The sequence below is a fragment of the Trachurus trachurus genome, assembly GCF_905171665.1.
Source record: "Trachurus trachurus genome assembly, contig: scaffold_116_arrow_ctg1, whole genome shotgun sequence".
Taxonomy (NCBI): Eukaryota; Metazoa; Chordata; class Actinopteri; order Carangiformes; family Carangidae; genus Trachurus; species Trachurus trachurus.
Window position 1 is genome coordinate 75320 of NW_028155243.1, and position 20764 is coordinate 96083.

Genomic DNA, 20764 nt, shown 5'->3' on the forward strand with positions numbered 1-20764 from the left:
GCTTAATCAATGTAAGAGGCAACAAAACCACTTACAGGCAAATGATAATATTTAATCTGGGGTGGGATTTAGTATTAGCAGATTGGGAAGAGCTGATTCAATAGATGAACTTATTATAGAACACGATGATCTCTAATATTCAGTTCATCTCGCCACAGAAGAGAAGTCCTTTAACATATTTTTTCAAAGTATCAACACAAAATGTCAGCACTCTCAATACTTTGTACACAAATCCTTGAGAGTGCTGCTCTCTAACTTTACAACAACAGAATGAACAGGAGGTGAACATAAGTCAAGGTACTTACGAGTTGTTTGTAGTCTTGTGCTTTTCATGCTGGAAGACTCCCAACTTAAGACATCGCCATCTACTAACTCAAGTGTCTGCAAATATTCAACAGGGATCCTCACTAAATAGAAAAACCTCTGTATTCATCACTGAAGCTACTTCATGGACGTATCTGGCAGCTGCAAACCAGATGTGCATGTGACCAGAGCAGAAACTGCATTTTCATGTTGAGAAGTCAGTGAACGCCGGTGAATGTCTATGCAGTTTCATGCTCCACCCTTTGTCCATTGGAATACATTCTGTAGGTCTACTCACCATAATACCTCGGTATACTCACTACTGTGTATACTGTATCCTCCACTCATCCATCATCTCTAGTGTCCATCTGTAAACTTCATTGTTGCTGAGGCTACAAAACTTAGCAGAAGTCTTGTTAGCAGGGAGGGAGGTTCCACACCTTCAACTTCTTCTCATTTTGTTTTTTTGTATATCAAAGTGATTGAAATATCAACAGGTTTGGATTGTTATCAAATTACTGGTTTTTATTTGAAAAGCATAGGTTGATGTTTTTGGAAGAAAATGGAATAAAATGTCATCTGATGCTGAGCTCTATTCATTCCTTGATGCTTCGCTTCCTTCACAGAAATGTTAGAATGAGTGGTGACGGTTGTTTAATTGTCTTTAATTATTCACACAGAAAAAAAAAAAAAAAAGCTAAAGTTCAGTTGAAATTCATTTATTGATAATTAAACATTTCAAAGAGAACATAGAACAAAATGCAATTTAAAACAAAATGATAATATTTGTGTTCAATGTCATTCATACAAGTTGAATGTGGCATCAAAAATCGTTGTTTTGGGGGGTCGAGGGGGGAGTCGAGTCGAGCGTTGAACCAGCAACCGATCCTGAGCCAGGTTTTTCAACTCTGAAATGGAGGGCCTATCGATGTGCTCTTAAGCAAGGCACTTATCCCCAACATTAACAAAACTAAGAGAAGGCATCCTACCTAGATGTCCACGTGGCCTCGTACTGGTGAGTTAGATACGGGTCGACTACCAACAAACCGTCTCACTTTTACACTAAAGGATGGTTTACACGTCCTCAAAAGATGGCGAGCAGTCGGTGTGTCGGGGCTGGAATGTATGAGCAGAGTGTACTTGGGGTGGGGGGGGGGTTGGGGGGGTGAAAAAGCAACAGGAAAACCGGTCATCTCCCATTAAAAAGTAGGAGAGATCCGTTTCCCCAAAAATCTGAGATCAGGATCAGAAGTATGGCCACATACGTGTGTTTGTGTTTGTGTGTTTGTGTTTGTAGATGCGTGTTTTCGGGGGGGGGCAGGAGTGTGTGGTCTGAGTGTTTACCTTAGTGGGGGGCCACCCCATCGTCCACAGCAGTTTCAGGCCTAACGCTGCTGTTTTCCCCGTCCCACGGCACGCTACAGCTGCGTGTGGCGTGCGTCCCGGGCAAAGGGCTCAGTGCGGCTGCCTCCAACTCACGCTGCAATAATCAGCAAGAGGAAGAAGGTGGCTGGAGCAGCAGCAACAACAAGGCATGCAACTAACAGATCACATGGAGAAGGTGGAGAAATGTGGAAAGTAGAGAGACTATGTGTCAATTAAAAACCTGCAGCACTACCAATTCAATTCAGGTGGCAGATAAGAAGAAAAATAGGATGAGTTTGTGTGTGGAACAATCACAAAGGAACAACTACTGTAAGTCATGAAACAGGTGCACTAGTGTCATCTGTGTTTCATCTGTGTCTGAGTAGAAAAGGCAATGAACCGAGTTACTACATGTGGAGTCGACCAGCTGTCTAGGTGTCGTATGGATCAGAGCCAGTGATCGTAGCCGTGTGTTGAAAGAAAAGGGAAAAGCAAAATGTCACCACTGCTGCTCGGAAAAATAAAGATCAGCGGCTTTTACAAAATCCAAAACAACCTTCATGTTCATGTTCACCTCACGTCCACTCAGCCAAACGACCAGTAACCCTACAGCTACGCTCCGTCGGGAAGATGCCACTGCAACGCATTTAGAAAAGAAAGACACACACGTTCTACAATCTGCACTTCAGCCTGTTTCTGCAGCACTTCATACGCCTTAAACGTGAGCTACACGCCAACAGCTCGGCGGCTTCACCTTCAGCTGTTCACTTCCTCATATTAACAGTCTGTATCTTTGCCAAATGTTGGTTGACATTACTTTGTTTTTGTTCAAAATAAAGTCTCAAACATTAACAGAATCTTATACTATGAAAAATTAACTCAAATTTCGGTCAAAGTGGTTTCCACCGTGAGCTGAAGCAGCTGCTGAAACCAACCAGACTCTAGTGACAGAAAAAAAACTGTTCAAAATTTGAGTAAAAGGAGATTTCAGTCTTGGTAAAGGTCACATTCCTTTAACATCTTTAACCCAAATGAAGCTGCTTTTTCTTATAAATTCAAACATGTTCAGACAAAACCAACAAAAACACGACTCTGCTTCCTGGTTTCCATCTTTAACAATCAGACGCCGCACTTCGATCTAAAAGCAATCCAACACAAACTGGAATTTAACAGAAATAAATGAACAAACGACAAAATTGCTTTGATTGTTGTTCTTGTGTTTGAGAAGCAAAGACTGACCTTGGACCAAAACCTCTGACAGGACAAATTTAACTCCTCAGAGGAGCCGCGGGCAAGAAAGAACAAAGGAGGAGAATTATGGCAAGAACTGCTCCAAGAGAAAAAACATTCTTTACAATTTAACTACTGAAAATATCCACTCAGTGTTGTTTTACCCTGTTCTTATCAAAGTCATGTCAAAAGTTTTCTTCAACTATAAAACTTCAAGCATGCGCAGTCTAATAATACCTGTCATACGCCAAACTAACTCTGCTGATCCAACACAACGCTCTGTGTGAATTAGAGATTGAATATGGAGGAATTCTTCACTCAGGCTCCAGAAAAACCTCTTTTTCAAAACGACTTTCTGACAGCGCCGAGCGGCCGCAACGTGATCCGATCAACCGACAACCCAAAAGCTGAAAGAGTCAAAAAAAATAAATTACACGACACGGCTGAAGAGTGAAGTGCTTCATCAGCTTTAAAGACCTGAAACGTCCTCACTGACACAATCTGGTCGATTCAAACACATTCTCTCTCTCATTCCCTTCAGTCACAAGGCAACAGCATCTGGACCTCAACATCTGGAACTCAACATCTGCTGTTCAACATCTGGACCAAGACTGAGGGCCAAACATCTGGACCAACACTGAGGGCCAAACATCTGGACCAACACTGAGGGCCAAACATCTGGACCAACACTGAGGGCCAAACATCTGGACTAACACTGAGGGCCAAACATCTGGACCAACACTGAGGGCCAAACATCTGGACCAAGACTGAGGGCCAAACATCTGGACCAACACTGAGGGCCAAACATCTGGACCAACACTGAGGGCCAAACATCTGGACCAACACTGAGGGCCAAACATCTCCGCCTGCTCCATTCTCGACAAAGGCTGAATCCTTTTCTCAGCTCATTGATTTCATTCTGCCACTCTAAAATGTGATGATATAAATTTAGTGTCATAACTGTTGCATTAAACATTTTTACGATGCAAAATCACCAGAAATGTCTTCTCTTTTTTTAATTTTTTTTTTGTTTGTTAATGTGGAGCAGACGAGGCCAAATAAAAAGCTTCTCTGTCTGATGAGACGTTTCAGCTTCTGTAACATTCAACAGATAGAAAGAAAGACACTCCACGTTCCGGTTACAGCCTTGTTCCCTCTCTGATTCCACGTTAAACTGTCCCTCATGTAAACGCACATACATGCACCCGTACACACACGCACACACTCTCACACACACACACACACACATCTGCAGTGGAAGGAGTGTGTGGCCTATCGGTAAGGGGGCTCTGGCGTGTGGTAAGGGTAATCATTGCGGTGGGGCAGTGGTTGCCCGTGTGTCTGCTCATACGGTGTGGATGTGGAGTAGCTTCTTCCCCCCGCGGCCGCTGCTGCTGCGGCGGCGTAAGCGCCCGATGAATCATACGCTCCGTAACCTCCGGACGCGTCATAGCTTCCCGCCGAGGCGTCGTATCTTCCCGCCGCCGCCGCCGAGGCGTCGTAGTTCCCGGACGAAGCGTCGTAGCCGCCAGACGCAGCGGCGTCGTAGCCTCCTCCCGCGGCGCCGTACGTCCCCGGTGGCGGCGCGTAGCCCCCGGGCGTGGCGGCGTACGCCCCCGGTGGGGGGGCGGAGTACGTCCCCGGGGGGGCGGGGTTTGTGTTGTTGGAGGCCGGATCCTGTGGTGGAGGGGGGGGAGGGGGGGGGTTGGTGTAGGCGTACTGCAGGTACTGGTACTGCTGTTGGTACTGCTGATACTGCTGTTGGTATTGGTGCATTTGCTGGTAGTACTCTGTGTAAGACCTGGGGGGGGGGGGGGGGCAGAGAGGAAAGAAAACAAAGTAAATATCACGTGAAACACACGTTGCAGCAGATTAATGGCAAAAAGGCGCTGGTCACTCAAGATATTCAATATGGAAGTCATTTTTAAAGATGGCGTCCAGGTATTGTACCAATGTCTGATATCAGCACTTCATTATCAAAATCAATTCATTTTGGTCTTAAAAGTATTTTATGGGTGTCACATTTCATCATTATCAGTGTTATGAAATGTGTTGAAGATGGCCGCCATGACACTAGTTGGAATAACTCGTGATCTATGAAACATAGAAACAGTTGTTGGTTCTAAACACAGGTTTTGGATTCTGTGGAGTGTCAAGAAGTTGTCCAAGAGCTACGTGGGAAGTTTGCTAAAGCGGCGGCGGCTCCACGGACGCCATGAGATGTGCTCACCAAGCTAACGTCGAAGATGACGTTGACGCCTAACCTGGAGGTGTTTGAGCGCACCACGATCAGCGGCAGTCGACCGGCGAGCGCCCAGCGTTCCCATACCTGGACATTCTGCCCCGACCTACCGTCCCGACCACAGCTGGCGGCGCTGCTCCGATATGACATCACACTGACATCACCGGAGACCGTCTTGGACTGAACGCCTGGGCTGCGTTCCAAAAGCGGGTTGAGTCGCCCTCGTTCACTTGCCCTCAGCACTTGCCCTCGGGGGAATCCCCGCCGCCATCATAAGGGCTGTTCCATTTCTCCAAACAGCTGAAGTGAACTTGGTGAAATCGACCCTTGAGGGCTGAGTGATCAAGTCAACATCGATGGTCACTCCAGAGCTGTATATCACCCACAATGCATTGCAGTGGTGCACGAAAAATACGTCCATGCGGTGGCGATAATGAACCTCAAGCACCAGTTGTGTGTTTACCACCAAAGAAGAAAATAAATGAAAGGGGTCAGTAAATATTCAATTCAATAAACTAGTTTAGCAGTGACATGTCAGAACAAACAATTTACAAGTGGTAGGCTAGTAGAGATATATAATAGGCAAACTCATTTGTCACAAAAAAAACGTGTCTAGAGAGCCTTTTTAATCTGACGTTTCATATTCACATAGTTGCTGTGCCTGTGTTGATGTGTAGTTTAATAAGGCATTTTAATCAGGATTGGTCTGATGAAGCAGAGCTCATGATCAGTGACAGAGAGAAAGAGCAGTATATATTGATATTATAGAGTATTGAATTTTCACCGTAAACCGGCCAACCCCCCCTTAAGAGGCAGTACAGCGCTACACCTACGACATGTGGTCGACCAGTGATTGTCCCGGCTGTTAGTGAACGAGGGCAGGTTTGTTCCGTTTACCTCTTCTACTCCTCCCCCGCCCACTTTCCCTCCACTCTCCAAGTGGCCTCCGTGTGACGTCATAGCAAGGGCTGAGGGCAAGTGAGCGAGGGAAACTCAACCTGTTTTTGGAACGCAGCCCTGGTCATCGACAGTATTACCTGAGCCCCCGGTGCTGAAAGGTCTAGAGGCTCTAGTTGACTCACTGGGAAACCACCAAGTCAGTTCAGAGATGATGAACATGACGAAAGCTGAAGCCGGGGCATCCCCAGAATTTTTAAACTCAAATTTAAGACCTTTTAAAGACGCCTCTATGTAACGTCCTGCTGGGCCCACGAGCCAGACAAGTGGGTAACATGGACACACGCCCTCCTTGATTCATCTCCCTGAGTCAGGAAGAACTCGCCAAGGAGACGAAAGCGTCCGTAGTCTGTGTCCACGGCGACATGCGCCAGTATCCTAGCCTCATAAACCAGCCTCTCGTGGAAATGCATTTCATTTCATTTCTCAGAGAGTCTGGCCTCATCCCCCCTGTAAGTGTTTGGGGCGGGAGTAGTAGCGTTGACAGACAACCCCATTCAGCCAATCAGCAAGTTGGTGTAGTGACGGGGCTTTGCACCAGTCGGTCCCTGATTGGCCAATGTGCTGCGTCAATCACAGCGGCGACGCTGATTGGCTCTTAGGCCTTCTGAGGGTTTCAGGCCAAACGCTTAGAATGACTCTCCCTCGGAATGAAATGAAATGCACTTCCGCGAGAGGCTGGTTTACGAGGCTACCAGTATCCCACCACATACGTGTAACTGCTAACTCCCCATGGAGTCGCTCGGGTTCACGCCGGCATCGTCCCCAACCTCCCAGCGCCTGTGACGCAGCGCCTCGACTCACTTACCTGCATTCGCTGCCAAGACCTGGCTCAGGTGGTAGATGGAGAGGAACACGCAACTACGCTGCAGTTGAAAAAGAATGCTTCGCCATCAAATGGGCCGTGCAACACCTTCGGTTCTACCTGTGGGGCCGGGACTTCCTGTTGGTGACAGACCACGACTGAAGAGGAACAAACAGGGAGAAGAACCAGATGGTTCTTGGAGCTGCAGAGTTACAGGTTCAGGGTTGAACACCGGCCGGGGGAAGCTATTCTACCACCGACGCCATGTCAAGGATGTTTGAAGAGGAGTCAGAAGCTCTGGCCTGGTGGTGAGCTTAGGGGTGTTCACCCTCAGGTGCAGCCCGGGAGGAGCTTAGGGGTGATCACCCTCAGGTGCAGCCCGGGAGGAGCTTAGGGGTGATCACCCTCAGGTGCAGCCCGGGAGGAGCTTAGGGGTGATCACCCTCAGGTGCAGCCCGCTTAGGGGTGATCACCCTCAGGTGCAGCCCGGGAGGAGCTTAGGGGTGTTCACCCTCAGGTGCAGCCCGCTTAGGGGTGATCACCCTCAGGTGCAGCCCGGGAGGAGCTTAGGGGTGATCACCCTCAGGTGCAGCCCGCTTAGGGGTGATCACCCTCAGGTGCAGCCCGCTTAGGGGCGATCACCCTCAGGTGCAGCCCGGGAGGAGCTTAGGGGTGATCACCCTCAGGTGCAGCCCGGGAGGAGCTTAGGGGTGATCACCCTCAGGTGCAGCCCGGGAGGAGCTTAGGGGTGATCACCCTCAGGTGCAGCCCGGGAGGAGCTTAGGGGTGATCACCCTCAGGTGCAGCCCGCTTAGGGGCGATCACCCTCAGGTGCAGCCCGCTTAGGGGCGATCACCCTCAGGTGCAGCCTGCTTAGGGGTGATCACCCTCAGGTGCAGCCTGCTTAGGGGCGATCACCCTCAGGTGCAGCCCGGTGGCTGGAACGCCAGCACCCGGGATAGCGACGAGAGCGTCGGGCCGACTCATTCAGGGCCGGTATGAGCCAATCAGTGTGCTGCACCAACACAAATGGTTTTCACTTGTGGCTGATTGTAGCGGGGCTACAAAGAGCCTCAGAGTGGCTCACTCTTTCCCTTGGGACCCGAGCCGTATGGACATGCCACTTTTCTCCCTGTGCTGAATTTGCCTGTGAACTGACCTGTGACCTCTGTGTTTCATAGGGGAAGGGAGGGGAGCACACCAGAGGGGTATTGCACAAAACCTAGAAGGGATCAAGCCGGGATATGTTGTTCATCCTGGCTGAATTTAGCCTCAAGTCGGTTGTTCAAAAGCAGGCTAAATTTGTCCCGGTCAAGTTACTATGCTACTATACACCTGAGCAGACCTTTAAGTTCACCCCGCCTCGTCTTAGAGAGGAACAGCTCCATTAAAGATCATAGTCTTTCCTGGTCTCTAATTCCTACAGACCTTTTAGTTTTCTTGTCAGAGCAGAACTCAGTAGGTGGAGGAGCTGATAATGATGAAATGTGAGACCCATGAATACTTTAGACCCAAATGAACTGAATTTGATAATTACATGTTGACATCAGACATGTTGGTACAACACCTGGAAGCCATCTTGAAAAACAGCCTCCATACTGAATATTTTGAGTGGCAGGTGCCTTTTTCTGTATCTGTACCAAATCTCATGCTTCTATCACCAAGTGAACAATTCTTGCTATAATATATTATCTATAATATATAATATATATAATCTATAATATGTAATCTATATAATATATAATCTATATCTATAATCTATATGTAAGTAAAACAGGACAAGTGGATGTTTTTCAGTGTTGTGGTGAATGAACTGTGACTGTTGTTGTTATGTAGCAGTCAAGTGTTAAAAGTGGAGGGAGGAATAAAATGGTGTTTGTGTCTATCTTCCTCCATCCCATAATCTGCCCTACTCTACTCTGTGTTAAAGTGTACCTAGCAACAGGATCTGACCCTTCAGGTGTGGTGGTTGCCGTGGCGGCGGCCGGTTCCTCCGGGGCGCCGGGCGGCGTGGGCAGCAGCGCGCGGCGTTTGGGTCGGACCTGAGCGAAGGAGCCGGGGACGGGGTCGGGCAGCAGCGGCGCTCGGTTCCCTCGGATCGGAGAGCGGTCGCGCTCGTTCTCCGAGCCGGCCGCCGCCTTACGGCCCTGCTGCTGCTCGGCCAGGACCTGTAGCAACACAACAACACAACACCGTTAGCAACACAACAACACAACACCGTTAGCAACACAAACATAAACATATAGGCATTGAGTATTCTGTCATGTATCTTCCTATATGGAGTAACCAGATAGTTATAGTGATTTGTTTAATGAATCCTGTTCCTTAAAGCAGAAGTAAGTGATATTTTTGTGTTAATCTAAGTCTTAAATAGTTGTATCTTCCGACAACAATCACTTCTATAGAGTGTTTGGTCTGAAACACGGGTCTGTCAGTCACTCTGCTCTGCTCTGAGCCCAGGAGAAAACTTTCCTTGTATCCTACAACCTTTATCCAATGAGGAGAGAGAACGGCATAAAGGGGCGGTCCTCTCTGTGTGTGCAGCCAAGGGATGCGCCTGAATGTGGTGACGTAGGGACGAGGACCAATAGATCCATGACGAGGGCGGGGGCTGCTAACTCCATCTGCTGACAAGACGTTATGGTGCGTTCAAGACAACTCGTAACTCGTGTTTTTCCGACCTGTGAAGTCGTACCAGTTCGATCTGGTACGAGTTCACGGGTCAGAAGTTACGAGTGGCCGTTATAGTGACTTTCACCGGTAAAACAGGAAGGAGAAACACGAGTGGGTTGCCTGGAACGCTACAAAGTCGTAAGTCGTGACTTGAAGTTGTAATTTACGGTTTCAAAAGCCTGGAACGCAGCATTAGCCCAAACCACCGGATCACTTACTTCTGCTTTAATACTATGTGTAGAGAGCCTAAGCGGAAGCAGGAAGTACCGTCGCCATGGGAACTCAACTCTGAACAACTCTCCATGTGAGTGAACGGGACTGAAAGTTTTATTTCGTGATCCGTTTGAATTGTGCCATGAGAACACTCTCTGTCCTCGACCTTTAAAACATCACGTTTCATGAAGAGAAACCAGCAGTTTATTGTAAAACTGTTGTAGAATAAAACTCAGAAGTATCCGTAACCATAGAGACTACAGGTGGCGTAGTGACGTCACCATGGCGACCACATGGCGCCCTTCCTTTCCCGTGACAGTTGGTGACGACACCAGATCTGTAGTCACACTAAATACATTCTTCTGTTGCCGTGACAACAAACTGCTGGTTTCTGATGTTTTAAAGGTCGAGGACAGAGTTTTTTCTCATGACACAATTCAAACGGATCACGAAATAAAACTTTCAGTCCCGTTCACTCACATGGAGACTTTTTCAGAGTTGAGTTCCCATGGCGACAGTACTTCCTGCTTCCGCTGAGGCTCTCTATGTTATAGTCTATGTACTAGTATAGTGTATATAGTATAGTATAGTATCTCTACTGCTGATGCTCTATGACGGCAGCACTAAGAACTGATTATATTAGAGCACTAACGACCTTGTGCCACCGCAAACGTGTGTTGTGGCCTCACAGATGTATATTTATTAATGTGAACTGAATGTGTCTTTGGTCTTTTGGTGCCGTCGCAAATGTGTGTTATTGTCTTACAAATGTAATGAGTCTTTGGTATTTTACCTCATTGTTGCTTTTTTTTTTGAAGGTTTCCTTTTATCATCAGGCAGAGGGACTGGCCATGAAAACTAGCTCTTTTAGCTCTTTTAGCTACGTAACTCGGGTGCATTTACATTTACATGTGTTTTTTACAATGTTTTATTAATGTACATTGTCCCTTGTGAATGAATGAAACAGAAACAGAAACAAACAGTGAGAAGACGTGGAGACGTGTTGACTCATACGAACCTTCTGTCCTTCCTGGAAGAACTTGGCCCTCGCGGCCTCGAACAGCGTGGTGGGGTCCGGCCCGCTGGGCGGCTCCACCTCCTCCGGGGCCACGCTGACGGTGGCGGCCGTCGTGTGCGTGGCCAGGTCGTTGTACACCTGGTCGGCCACGGTGCCGTACACCTGGCTGGCCAGGGCGCCGTAGATCACGCCGTCCGCGCCCTTCGCACTGGTGATGCCCTTCAGCGCCGCGTACGTGGGGTCGAACGACGTCGTGTTGTAGAACGAGTTGTGGACGCTCTGTTGAACCTGGGAACGACATGAAAACACCACGTGGTCGATAGCAACACCAGAGATCTGTTGAACAAGCAGGAATCATCTTGTTCTGCTCATGTACTGACATCCATACATCTAAATAAATAAAGTTATTATTATCACATACCGCCTGGAGAGCTGGGAAATGCATTTAAGACTCATTAACTCAGTCTTTATTTTATAAAACAGAGCCTCACGAGTCATCACAAGGTCCCAGTACAGAGAACATGCTGCTGGTTCAGTTGTAACATTAAGGGTTAGGGTTACCTAGGGTCACCTAACCAGGATTTAGTGGACTACAAGACTGCACAGGTAATGTAATGTATAAAGTAAATAACAACGTGTTGCCGGGCAAAGCTGTAAACATGTTTGAAAAGAGAGAGTGCAAATATGAACTCAAAGGAATTTAAACTAGTGCTGTCAATCGATTAAAATATTGAATCGCGATTAATCTCATGAATGTCATCGTTAACTTTTATCTATTCTAAATGTCCCTTGAATTATCATTTTATCTTGGAAAAGTGGATAGGCTTGCTTTATAATGTTTTCTTTTATTGAAAACAATGTGTAGTGTTATATTTAACACAGTCATTCACATTTGAAGTTGAATGTCACACAGTGTAACACCGTCTGTCAATAAACAGGATGACGGAGCTTCAGAGGCTGAAAGTTCTGACTCGTCTGATGAGGAAGAGTTCAGACTTCAGTTCAGACTTCAGCTCCAGCTCTGTATACATGTATATAGTATATAGTATATAGTATATAGTACAGTATATGTTGTGTTCATAATGACTTTATTCCCTTTACCATGTACATCTTTTTGGTCAACATGTGCAACCTATATATTTCTTCACTCTATTCAACTTGATCCTTGATGACACTTGTCTGTTCTATTTATTGACTCCAACTGATTCCTTATGTATGTATTGTGTGCTGTGTATTGTGTGTGTGTGTGTGCTGTGCCAGTCTGCTAGCTGCTGAAACCAGTTTCCTCTGGTGGATTAATGAAGTTGTCTGAGTGTTTTAGTCCGTCCTGCCGGCAGAGTGACGGACAGATCGTTGTTAACGTGGACCAGATCACAGCTGCAAACCCGAGTTGTTTCTATACTGAAAAACTCTGACATGTCAAACTGTGTTGAGACTAATTCATCCGTTGAACCGTCAGAACTATGACGCCTGAAACTGGAAACACAGCTGGTCGATCGGAAACATTACAGATCGAGTGAATTTCCTTTCCGTCATTGAAAACATCGGTCTAAGTAAAACACTTCCTCCAGATGTTTTGCAGCTGTTCGGTCATGATGCTGCAGCTACACGCCGTCGCCCTAATAACGCTCTGACCGTGGTTCAACTACTTCAGCGTGACATCACAGCGCGACTCACCGTCCCAAGACGAGCAGTCGCCACAGCTTATGAAAAAACTACAGTTCACTCGGTCACAAAGAAACGTTAATCTCACGATAAAACTCAACTCAACTTTATTTATATAGAACTTTAAAACAAGCGTTAAAATTGATTTGAGTTAACGCAATGTTTTTGACAGCACTACTTTAAATGAGGACTATTGTTAAATGTACATCTCTGTAAAGAGGTGCATGTATGGAACAATCTTAAACGTCTCCTCAAAACAAGATAAATGATAAATATAAACAAATGGTTTGATTTCTGGTCCTGTAACTGTTACTCAGTTGTTGCTTGGTGTAATTGTTGAACGGTGTTGTGTATTTGTTTGGTGTCGTTGCCTTTGTAAATAAAACCACTGGAAGAGGAACTGGGTGAATTACAAACCAGCCGGTTGTGTGATGCAGTAGGAGAGAGGAGTTGGTGCTAGAAGCTCAGAGCTTCAGCCTTCAGCCAACATTTATCAATTACATCTACAGGAGATGTTTCAATCAATCAATCACCATCCATCCATCCATCCATCCATCCATCCATCCATCCTAAGCTGAGCAGTGAGATGTTCTTAGATGGCGATGGAGCTGAAGACAAGTTCAGTAACAATCAACAGTTTGTTAGTTATTGATCCGTTGTGTTGCTGCTGCTCATGGATCATGGACTTTGTGTTGATGTCTTTTACCTTAATCTTTTTATGTCCCAATGTAAAGCACTTTGGCTTCCCCTGTGGTGTTTTATATGTGCTATATGAATAAAGTTGATTGATTGATTGATCAATAGTTCAGTTCAGACTGACTCACCTGTATGGGGAGTCCTGCTGCAGCTGCTGCTGCTGCCGCCAACACGGCAGCTTGACTCTGGTGATGCTCCAGGGACGGTGGCGGTCGGGGGAGGAGACCCTCTCTGCCACCTGGTGGGGGGGGGGGGGGGGGGGGGGGGGGGGGCAGAGAAACACAGAGAAACACGGTGAAACACGACGACTCGGCCTCCGACTGTAAAACACTTTAAACTGTTTCTGTCTCTAAGACACGAAGCTAAACGCGGCGAAGGCTCTCACACCATCCCAACTAATAATCAGCACACTGGACTTTGCTCTCTGTCGATTGGACCATTCTATAATAATAATAATAATAATGGATTACATTTATATAGCGCTTTTCTACCGTTACCCGATAGCCAAAGCGCTTTACAGCAACCATTATTCATTCATACACATTCACACCGGTGGTGGTAAACTACGTGTGTAGCCACAGCTGCCCTGGGGCATGCTGACGGAAGCGTGGCTGCCATTTCGCGCCAAACGGCCCCTCCAACCACCACCATGATCATTCATACGCATTCACACGAGGCAAGTTGGGTTAGGTGTCTTGCCCAAGGACACTACGACAGAGACTGGGAGAGAGCGGGATTCGAACCGCCGACCCTCTGATCATTGGACGACCCGCTCTACCGCCTGAGCCACTGCCGCGACTTTGTGACATGTCAGGCTACAAGACGAGACTGTTGTTCACTCCTGACGGATAAATATGGACACATGTGCAGACACACACGTAATCTGTATGTACTGTCTAGAGCAGGGGCCTGTTGTTCGAAACCTAGATAAGGGATTAAGCCGGGATATGTTGGTTATCCTGGCCTAATTTAGCCTCAAGTCGGTTGTTCGAAAGCTGGATACCTTTATCCTGGTCAAGTTACTATGGTGATTTATTCTCTGCAGCTAGCCTGCTCCAGACCAGGCTAACAGCCAGGCTAAGTTGATTCTGTTGTCTTTATCTGTGAAGTCAGCAGTCACTCTGATCAGAAATCAATGTGTTTCATACAGTTATTCCATGTTCTTATGTACATATTGGCCTGATTTATAAATTTATAAAATACATTTACAATAATCAAAAAACATGAAACATTTACAATATTTATTAGGCTCTTTTTTCATAATTAGGCCTTCAAAATTATTTTCATAAAATATGTTACAAAATAGATGTGTCTAAATATTGGTTGAGGTAAGAAAATAAGAATGAAATTGAGTGAGTGTAAGCACCTTCCAAATAATTTATAGACCTCATCTTTGTTATCTGCAATTTATTGAAGCACCAAACCGCATAATGTTCTAATATTTAATTAATTTTCACCTTTTGCACTTTTGGCCATGTGCTGTAAACTGTACTTTAGATTTGTGCAATGAATCAACCTCCACTGCTCATCATTAAGGCAAAGTGCACCAACTGTTAATTTGTGAAAGGAATTTGGATTATTAAATTTGTCCGCAGTTGTCCGCTGCGCTCTCTCTGAGCTTTACGACAGCGACGGTGCTTTTTTTTTTTTTTTTTTTTTTTTGAAAGAGGTGTGTCACCTGACGTCAGCATTAAGTTCCTGTTGATTGGAGGAAAGTGGCCACACCTGTCCTCTCATCAGTGAATCTGTGATCCATCTCTGTGGTCTACTGACGAGAGAATTAGTTACACCTGGCTTGACAAAGCTGCTCCTTCTCAGCCTGGCTCGGCGTTCCAACAACCAATTAAGCCAGGATGGATTTATGAGACTTTGTCCAACCTGGCTTTCCCACTTATCCTGGATATCTTTATTCTACTTTCGAACAACGGGCCCCTGGACTGCAGCTCTGTTTACTACCTACTGCTGTAACATGTTAGGTCCAATGTCATAAGTAAAAGATTGTTATGTCAAAATGTAAAAAAGCAAAAGAAAAGAAAAGATTATGATAAAGATTTTATTCTGTGGGTAATGGGGGCGGGACTAGATCAGCTTTAGCTTCTCCCACTTTCCCTTTCGGCCATGTTGTGTATTGTATTATTGAACTAAGATGAAGTGTGATGATGATGATTTAATGGACATGCCCGAAATAAACTAATTGATTGATTGATTGAACAGTTTCTGTCTCTAAAACACTTTAAACCGTTTCTGTTTCTACTCCACCTGCAGCGTTGGCGGCGTTGCCGGCGGAGACGAGCTGGTTGATGAGCGGCTGAGCTTTGGACAGTTCGACCGCCAGCTGTCGGCCCTTGAACATGGTCCCGTTGAGCGCGTCGATGGCCGCCATGGCCTCCTCCTTCCTCTCCATGTGCACGAAGGCGTAGCCCACGTTGGAGCACAACCGCGCTGTACAGACAGAACACAGTTTATTACTATTAGTAATATTACTATTATTACTGTAGTAATATTACTATTATTACTATCAGATAAATAAATACTGAACCGTCTTTCATGTTCACGTGAAACTTTTAATCTTTTACAATTATATGTGTAACGTTACGGGAAACGTGCAATACTGTAACGTAATAGTTGTTGTGACGGTTTGGCTGTCGTCGTCAAGGTGTTTATTATTATTATTTCACTAAGTGCAACAGTAAAGTTTAATTTACATCTAATGAAATTATTGTTAACTACCTATTCTCAAACAAACAGGTCACACAAACCAGGTTTCTACAAAACCAGACATGTGTCTATAAGATCTATTCTAGCAGAATATCTCTAACTATCTCTTAACTATCTCTATTAACCATCTCTATTAACTATCTCTATTTACTATCTATTAACTATCTCTATTAACTATCTCTATTTACTATCTATTAACTATCTCTATTATATCTTTATTAACGTTTGTAATGAGGTGAATTTCTTTTCTTCCATATCTGCTGTGATGCTAAGCCGTGTGAACTAAGTAAAGTAGTAAAATACCTTTGACTTTGTCACAGTCAAGGACTCGTCCGAAGGTGGAGAAGAGACCGTGCAGGTCGTCAGCTGAACTATCCCTTTAACCATCTCTATTATCTATTAACCATCTCTATTAAGGGTTAGGGTTATGTGAACTATAGAGCAACACGTGTTCCTCTCGTACCTTTGACTTTGTCACAGTCGAGGACTCGTCCGAAGGTGGAGAAGAGACCGTGCAGGTCGTCAGCTGAACTATCCCTTTAACCACCTCTATTATCTATTAACCATCTCTATTATCTATTAACCACCTCTATTATCTATTAACCATCTCTATTAAGGGTTAGGGTTATGTGAACTATAGAGCAACACGTGTTCCTCTCGTACCTTTGACTTTGTCACAGTCGAGGACTCGTCCGAAGGTGGAGAAGAGTCCGTGCAGGTCGTCAGCTGAACACGTCGCGCTCAGATTCCCCACGAACACTTTGGTGGAGTTCGGCGGCCGAGCGCGAGACTCCTCCACCACGAGCGGCCGGCCGCGGTACTCCTTACCGTCCAGGTGTCGGATGGCCCTGGGGGGACAACCGTTACCAGGGTTACCATCACCGTCATCACCGTTACCAGGGTTACCATCACCATCATCACCGTTACCAGGGTTACCATCACCGTTACCAGGGTTACCATCACCATCATCAGGTGCAAAGAATAAAAAGAAACAGCAGAAACATCTGAGTGAAGTTGGACGTGAACATGATAATTTATGTGATTAAAGAGATTAAATTGAAAACTCCGTCGGTTAGAGCTGGGTTAGGGCTGGGCGATACAACGATCTCGACACTGGGCCGCGATACATTTTTGATCGATTTCGATAATAAGCTACGGTCCTATTCCTCGATATCACATGAAAGTAAATATGCCCGACAGCAGCCGCTCACACTTCCATCTGATACTGATACTCCGCCTCCTGTCCTGAGCTGCAGCAGCTGCAGCTAAAGGGAGGAAGGATAAGATGGATGGATAGATAGATAGATAGATAGATAGGTAGATAGATAGATAGATAGATAGATAGATAGATAGATAGATAGATAGATAGATAGATAGATAGAACGATAGATAGATAGATAGATAGATAGATAGATAGATAGATAGATAGATAGATAGATAGATAGATAGATAGATAGAACGATAGATAGAACGATAGATAGATAGATAGATAGATAGATAGATAGATAGATAGATAGATAGATAGAACGATAGATAGATAGATAGATAGATAGATAGATAGATAGATAGATAGATAGATAGATAGATAGAACGATAGATAGATAGATAGATAGATAGAACGATAGATAGATAGATAGATAGATAGATAGATAGATAGATAGATAGATAGATAGAACGATAGATAGAACGATAGATAGATAGAACGATAGATAGATAGAACGATAGATAGAACGATAGATAGATAGAACGATAGATAGAACGATAGATAGATAGATAGATAGATAGATAGATAGATAGATAGATAGATAGATAGATAGATAGATAGATAGAACGACAGATAGATAGATAGATAGATAGATAGATAGATAGATAGATAGATAGATAGATAGATAGATAGATGTTGTAAAAGAGGGAGGAAACGAGTGGAGGTGGAGCCGATGGCGACTGAAGCGATGGTGAACGTGTGGCGCGTCAGTTCGTCTGTCCCGGCTAAAGAAGCCTGTCAGTGTGTCGTCATGGCGACCTGATGACACCACGGTCAGGAAGTGGAGGAAACACGGAGCTGCTGGTGACGTTTACTCTGCGGTAACACGTCCGTTTGCTCATGTACAGTGAAGAACGTGCGCTGGGCTCAGGCCCCTCAGGCTTCATGCTCCACGACATCCTGAACTTAAACTCTGATGAATCCAGATGTCTGACAGGTGTTGTGACTGAGGTCAGAGTCACACACACCTGGATTCATCAGAGCCTGTTAAGTTCAGGATGTCGTGGAGCTCGGCATGAAGTCTGTTGTCAGAGCAGCTAAACAGCTAAATATTTGTCTACAACCTGTTCAAATAACTAGAAAGACTAAAGCCTCATGATTGACACATTTTAGAGCTGATGTGTGGTAGAAAAAAGACAACAGAAAACAACAACAATGTAAATCAAATCAAACTGTGGATTATTGAACTGTTCCACCCTCAATGAACATTAAAGTGAACTCATGTCATCTCCCAAACTGAACACATTCTCTGGTTTCTTCAGGACTCAGTCAGGATGCTGCTTGAACCGGCAGCGTCAGCAAAAAATACATATCGAGACGATATCGAGAATCGATCAATATGGAAAAACATCGTGATAAAGTTTTGTGCCACATCGCCCAGCCCTACCGGCAGTGGCCCGTCCCATTGACTTCAGTGCAACATTTCTAGGGGCCGTTTACCTGTCGGCGGCGCCCTCGCCCTTCAGCGTGACGAAGGCGTACTGTCGGAGCAGCGAGCACGTGTTGATCTCTCCATACGGGGAAAACAGCTTCGTCAGCTCGTCGTGGGTCGCGTCCAGAGGAAGGTTCCCCACAAACAGCTTCACGTTGTCGCCGCTCATCTCGAACCACCGGGAATCTGCAGACGGAGAGACAAAGACGGAGAGATAAGAAGACAAGAAGACAGGACAGCAGGGTTTTATTTCACCTGGCAGGGTTAGGGTTACAAAATAAAAAGATTATAAAATAACACAGATAACACCGAAGCTTGGTTTTAAACCTACATTTGCAAGGTTAAGCTTAAAACTAATGTGTATTTCTGCTGCAGGTGTAAAACTACAGCATTCATTCACAAAGCAAGGAACTGAAAAGTTGTACAAGTTTGTCTCAGTTTAAGAAAATGTTTAAAAAAGAAAAGATAAGCGTCTACAAAAAAGAAGGAGGAAAAAAAGGAAAAGATAGATTAACGAGTGGTGTCTGCTGCTATTTTGTTTGTTTTCTTGTCATTACTATGTTTCATCATCTTTAATATTTTGAAACAGAGAATAATATTGGTGTTGAAGTAAGACAATGTAACTATACTAACAGAGAGGAGCAGCTACTATACGTTTACTTCATCCTGCTGCTTTTCATTCATGGTGACTATGTGTAGCTACATTATGTAAATATGTGCAACTATGTGAGAATGTAAACCATGAATGAAATAAATCGAAAATGAAATGAAAAATGAAATGAAATCTTAAAACACCAAATCAGAATCATTCAACTTCTAGAAAAGACAGAGATGGAAAAACCAAAATGATCAAAGTAGATGAGCAGGAAGAGAGTTTATAGTGAGTTAGTAATTAGTTTTATGTCCCTGAAGGAAGCACATGAACCAACATGAATAAATATCTGATTTATTTTATTTTTATTCTGCAGACTCACACACACATTAATCCGACACCTGTGATGACACACGTCCATGTTTCACCAGTTTCACGTGTGGACGTAGATGAAACATTTACGGACTCAGACTTTAACGTGAGATCAGAGTCTGGTTCTTTTATGTGAAGTGAAGATTCGTGTTTGAGACGAGAAACTTCAGGCAGAGACTTCAGTCTCTTCCAGAAGAGAGGAAATAAATAGTAGAAAATCCACTTTAAGGTTTTTATTTATTTTACTTCATTTCATCAGTAGATTTCTCCTAAACTCTCCAGGAGTTAGTCTGAGCCGTGTCATGTCAGGTGTCATTGTAAAGCTCTCTCTCCCCTGAACAATGATGTCATTTCCTTTGTATCATAGCAACAAATCCTAAAAGTAGGATTGACAACAACAATCTCTGTAGTTTTACAGTCCAAGTCTTTAAAGGCCGTTTCCTCAGAAAGAGTTTTTCAGACTCAGACTCCTCTCTAGAAATCTCCACTTCAGCAGCACTTACAGACACCAAACCTTCCACTTTGATCCCTTTCTATATTCTGAAGGTTTTTACAGAGGGGATTGTTGATATATCATTCACAGCCTCATTTATACAACATTTTATTACTACAAACATGAAGACATTAGCTAGATGTTTTAGGGCTGGTGACAGTATTTTCTTATTTACAGAGTGATACAAAGAGATATCCACAATCCTCCTCTGGAAAAACTAAAGACTCTAATATGTCAACAAAATAAAACCAAGCAGCTTCATCCATTGTTCAGATTTATGTTCTGGAAATATATGCAAATTAATACATTATTTAATTAGATATCGCCTCATTTACATATTTAAAAATAAAATGTAACATAACTTGTAATACAGAAACATTTGTCTTAATGTGAGTGGTAAACCTGAGAAGTTTCATGGTGAAATATGTTATTTAAATGTTTAGTTTAAATGTTTTCACCTTTAGTGAAACGACCTGTCAAACCAAACAGTTTTTATTCACAACTGAAGTCAATGCACCGCTGTTAGCTTAGCTTAGCCTAGCCTAGCCTAGCTCATTAAACCGCTTCAGTGTGTTAGCATGTTAGCATGCTGAAGCTAACTGCAGCTACACAACAGTAACATCAGTTAGTTTGATGTTTTATTATCTCAGTTAGATGAACAGTGAGCTCGGAGCTTCTGTCCGGTCCAACCGCAGCTTTAACCTTTTATATAAACACACACAGAGA

General features: G+C 44.5%; 1 protein-coding gene across 4 annotated transcripts; it reads right to left on the reverse strand.

Annotated features, from left to right (window-relative positions):
• Window positions 1–1013: 1013 nt before the first annotated feature.
• rbm14a (RNA binding motif protein 14a) lies at window positions 1014–18758 on the reverse strand. Of its 4 annotated transcripts, none has more exons than XR_014596448.1 (8): window positions 18590–18758; window positions 16549–16733; window positions 15427–15609; window positions 13296–13405; window positions 10807–11094; window positions 8856–9070; window positions 3745–4699; window positions 1014–3498 (listed from the first exon to the last, which is right to left on the reverse strand). XR_014596448.1 is itself a non-coding variant. In XM_084001372.1 (8 exons), exons 1-8 carry the CDS (start codon window positions 18748–18750, stop codon window positions 1759–1761), a joined length of 1635 nt encoding a protein of 544 aa, XP_083857498.1. In that variant the 5' UTR covers window positions 18751–18758; the 3' UTR covers window positions 1014–1758. The 4 variants fall into 4 exon arrangements, 2 of the variants coding, with proteins under 2 accessions (XP_083857498.1, XP_083857497.1); XR_014596449.1 differs by having other exon boundaries at window positions 8838–9070; XM_084001372.1 differs by having other exon boundaries at window positions 1014–1783; window positions 4250–4699; window positions 8838–9070.
• Window positions 18759–20764: the final 2006 nt, after the last annotated feature.

Excerpts from the sequence above, each read along its gene's own strand:
- rbm14a (XM_084001371.1), bottom strand. The coding sequence starts at position 18,750 with ATGAGCGGCGACAACGTGAAGCTGTTTGTGGGGAACCTTCCTCTGGAC. Across the intron at positions 16,734-18,589 it reads GGCGAGGGCGCCGCCGACAG|GGCCATCCGACACCTGGACG; the intron begins GTAAACGGCCCC and ends TTGTCCCCCCAG. Across the intron at positions 4,700-8,837 it reads GGGTCAGATCCTGTTGCTAG|GTCTTACACAGAGTACTACC; the intron begins GTACACTTTAAC and ends CCCCCCCCCCAG.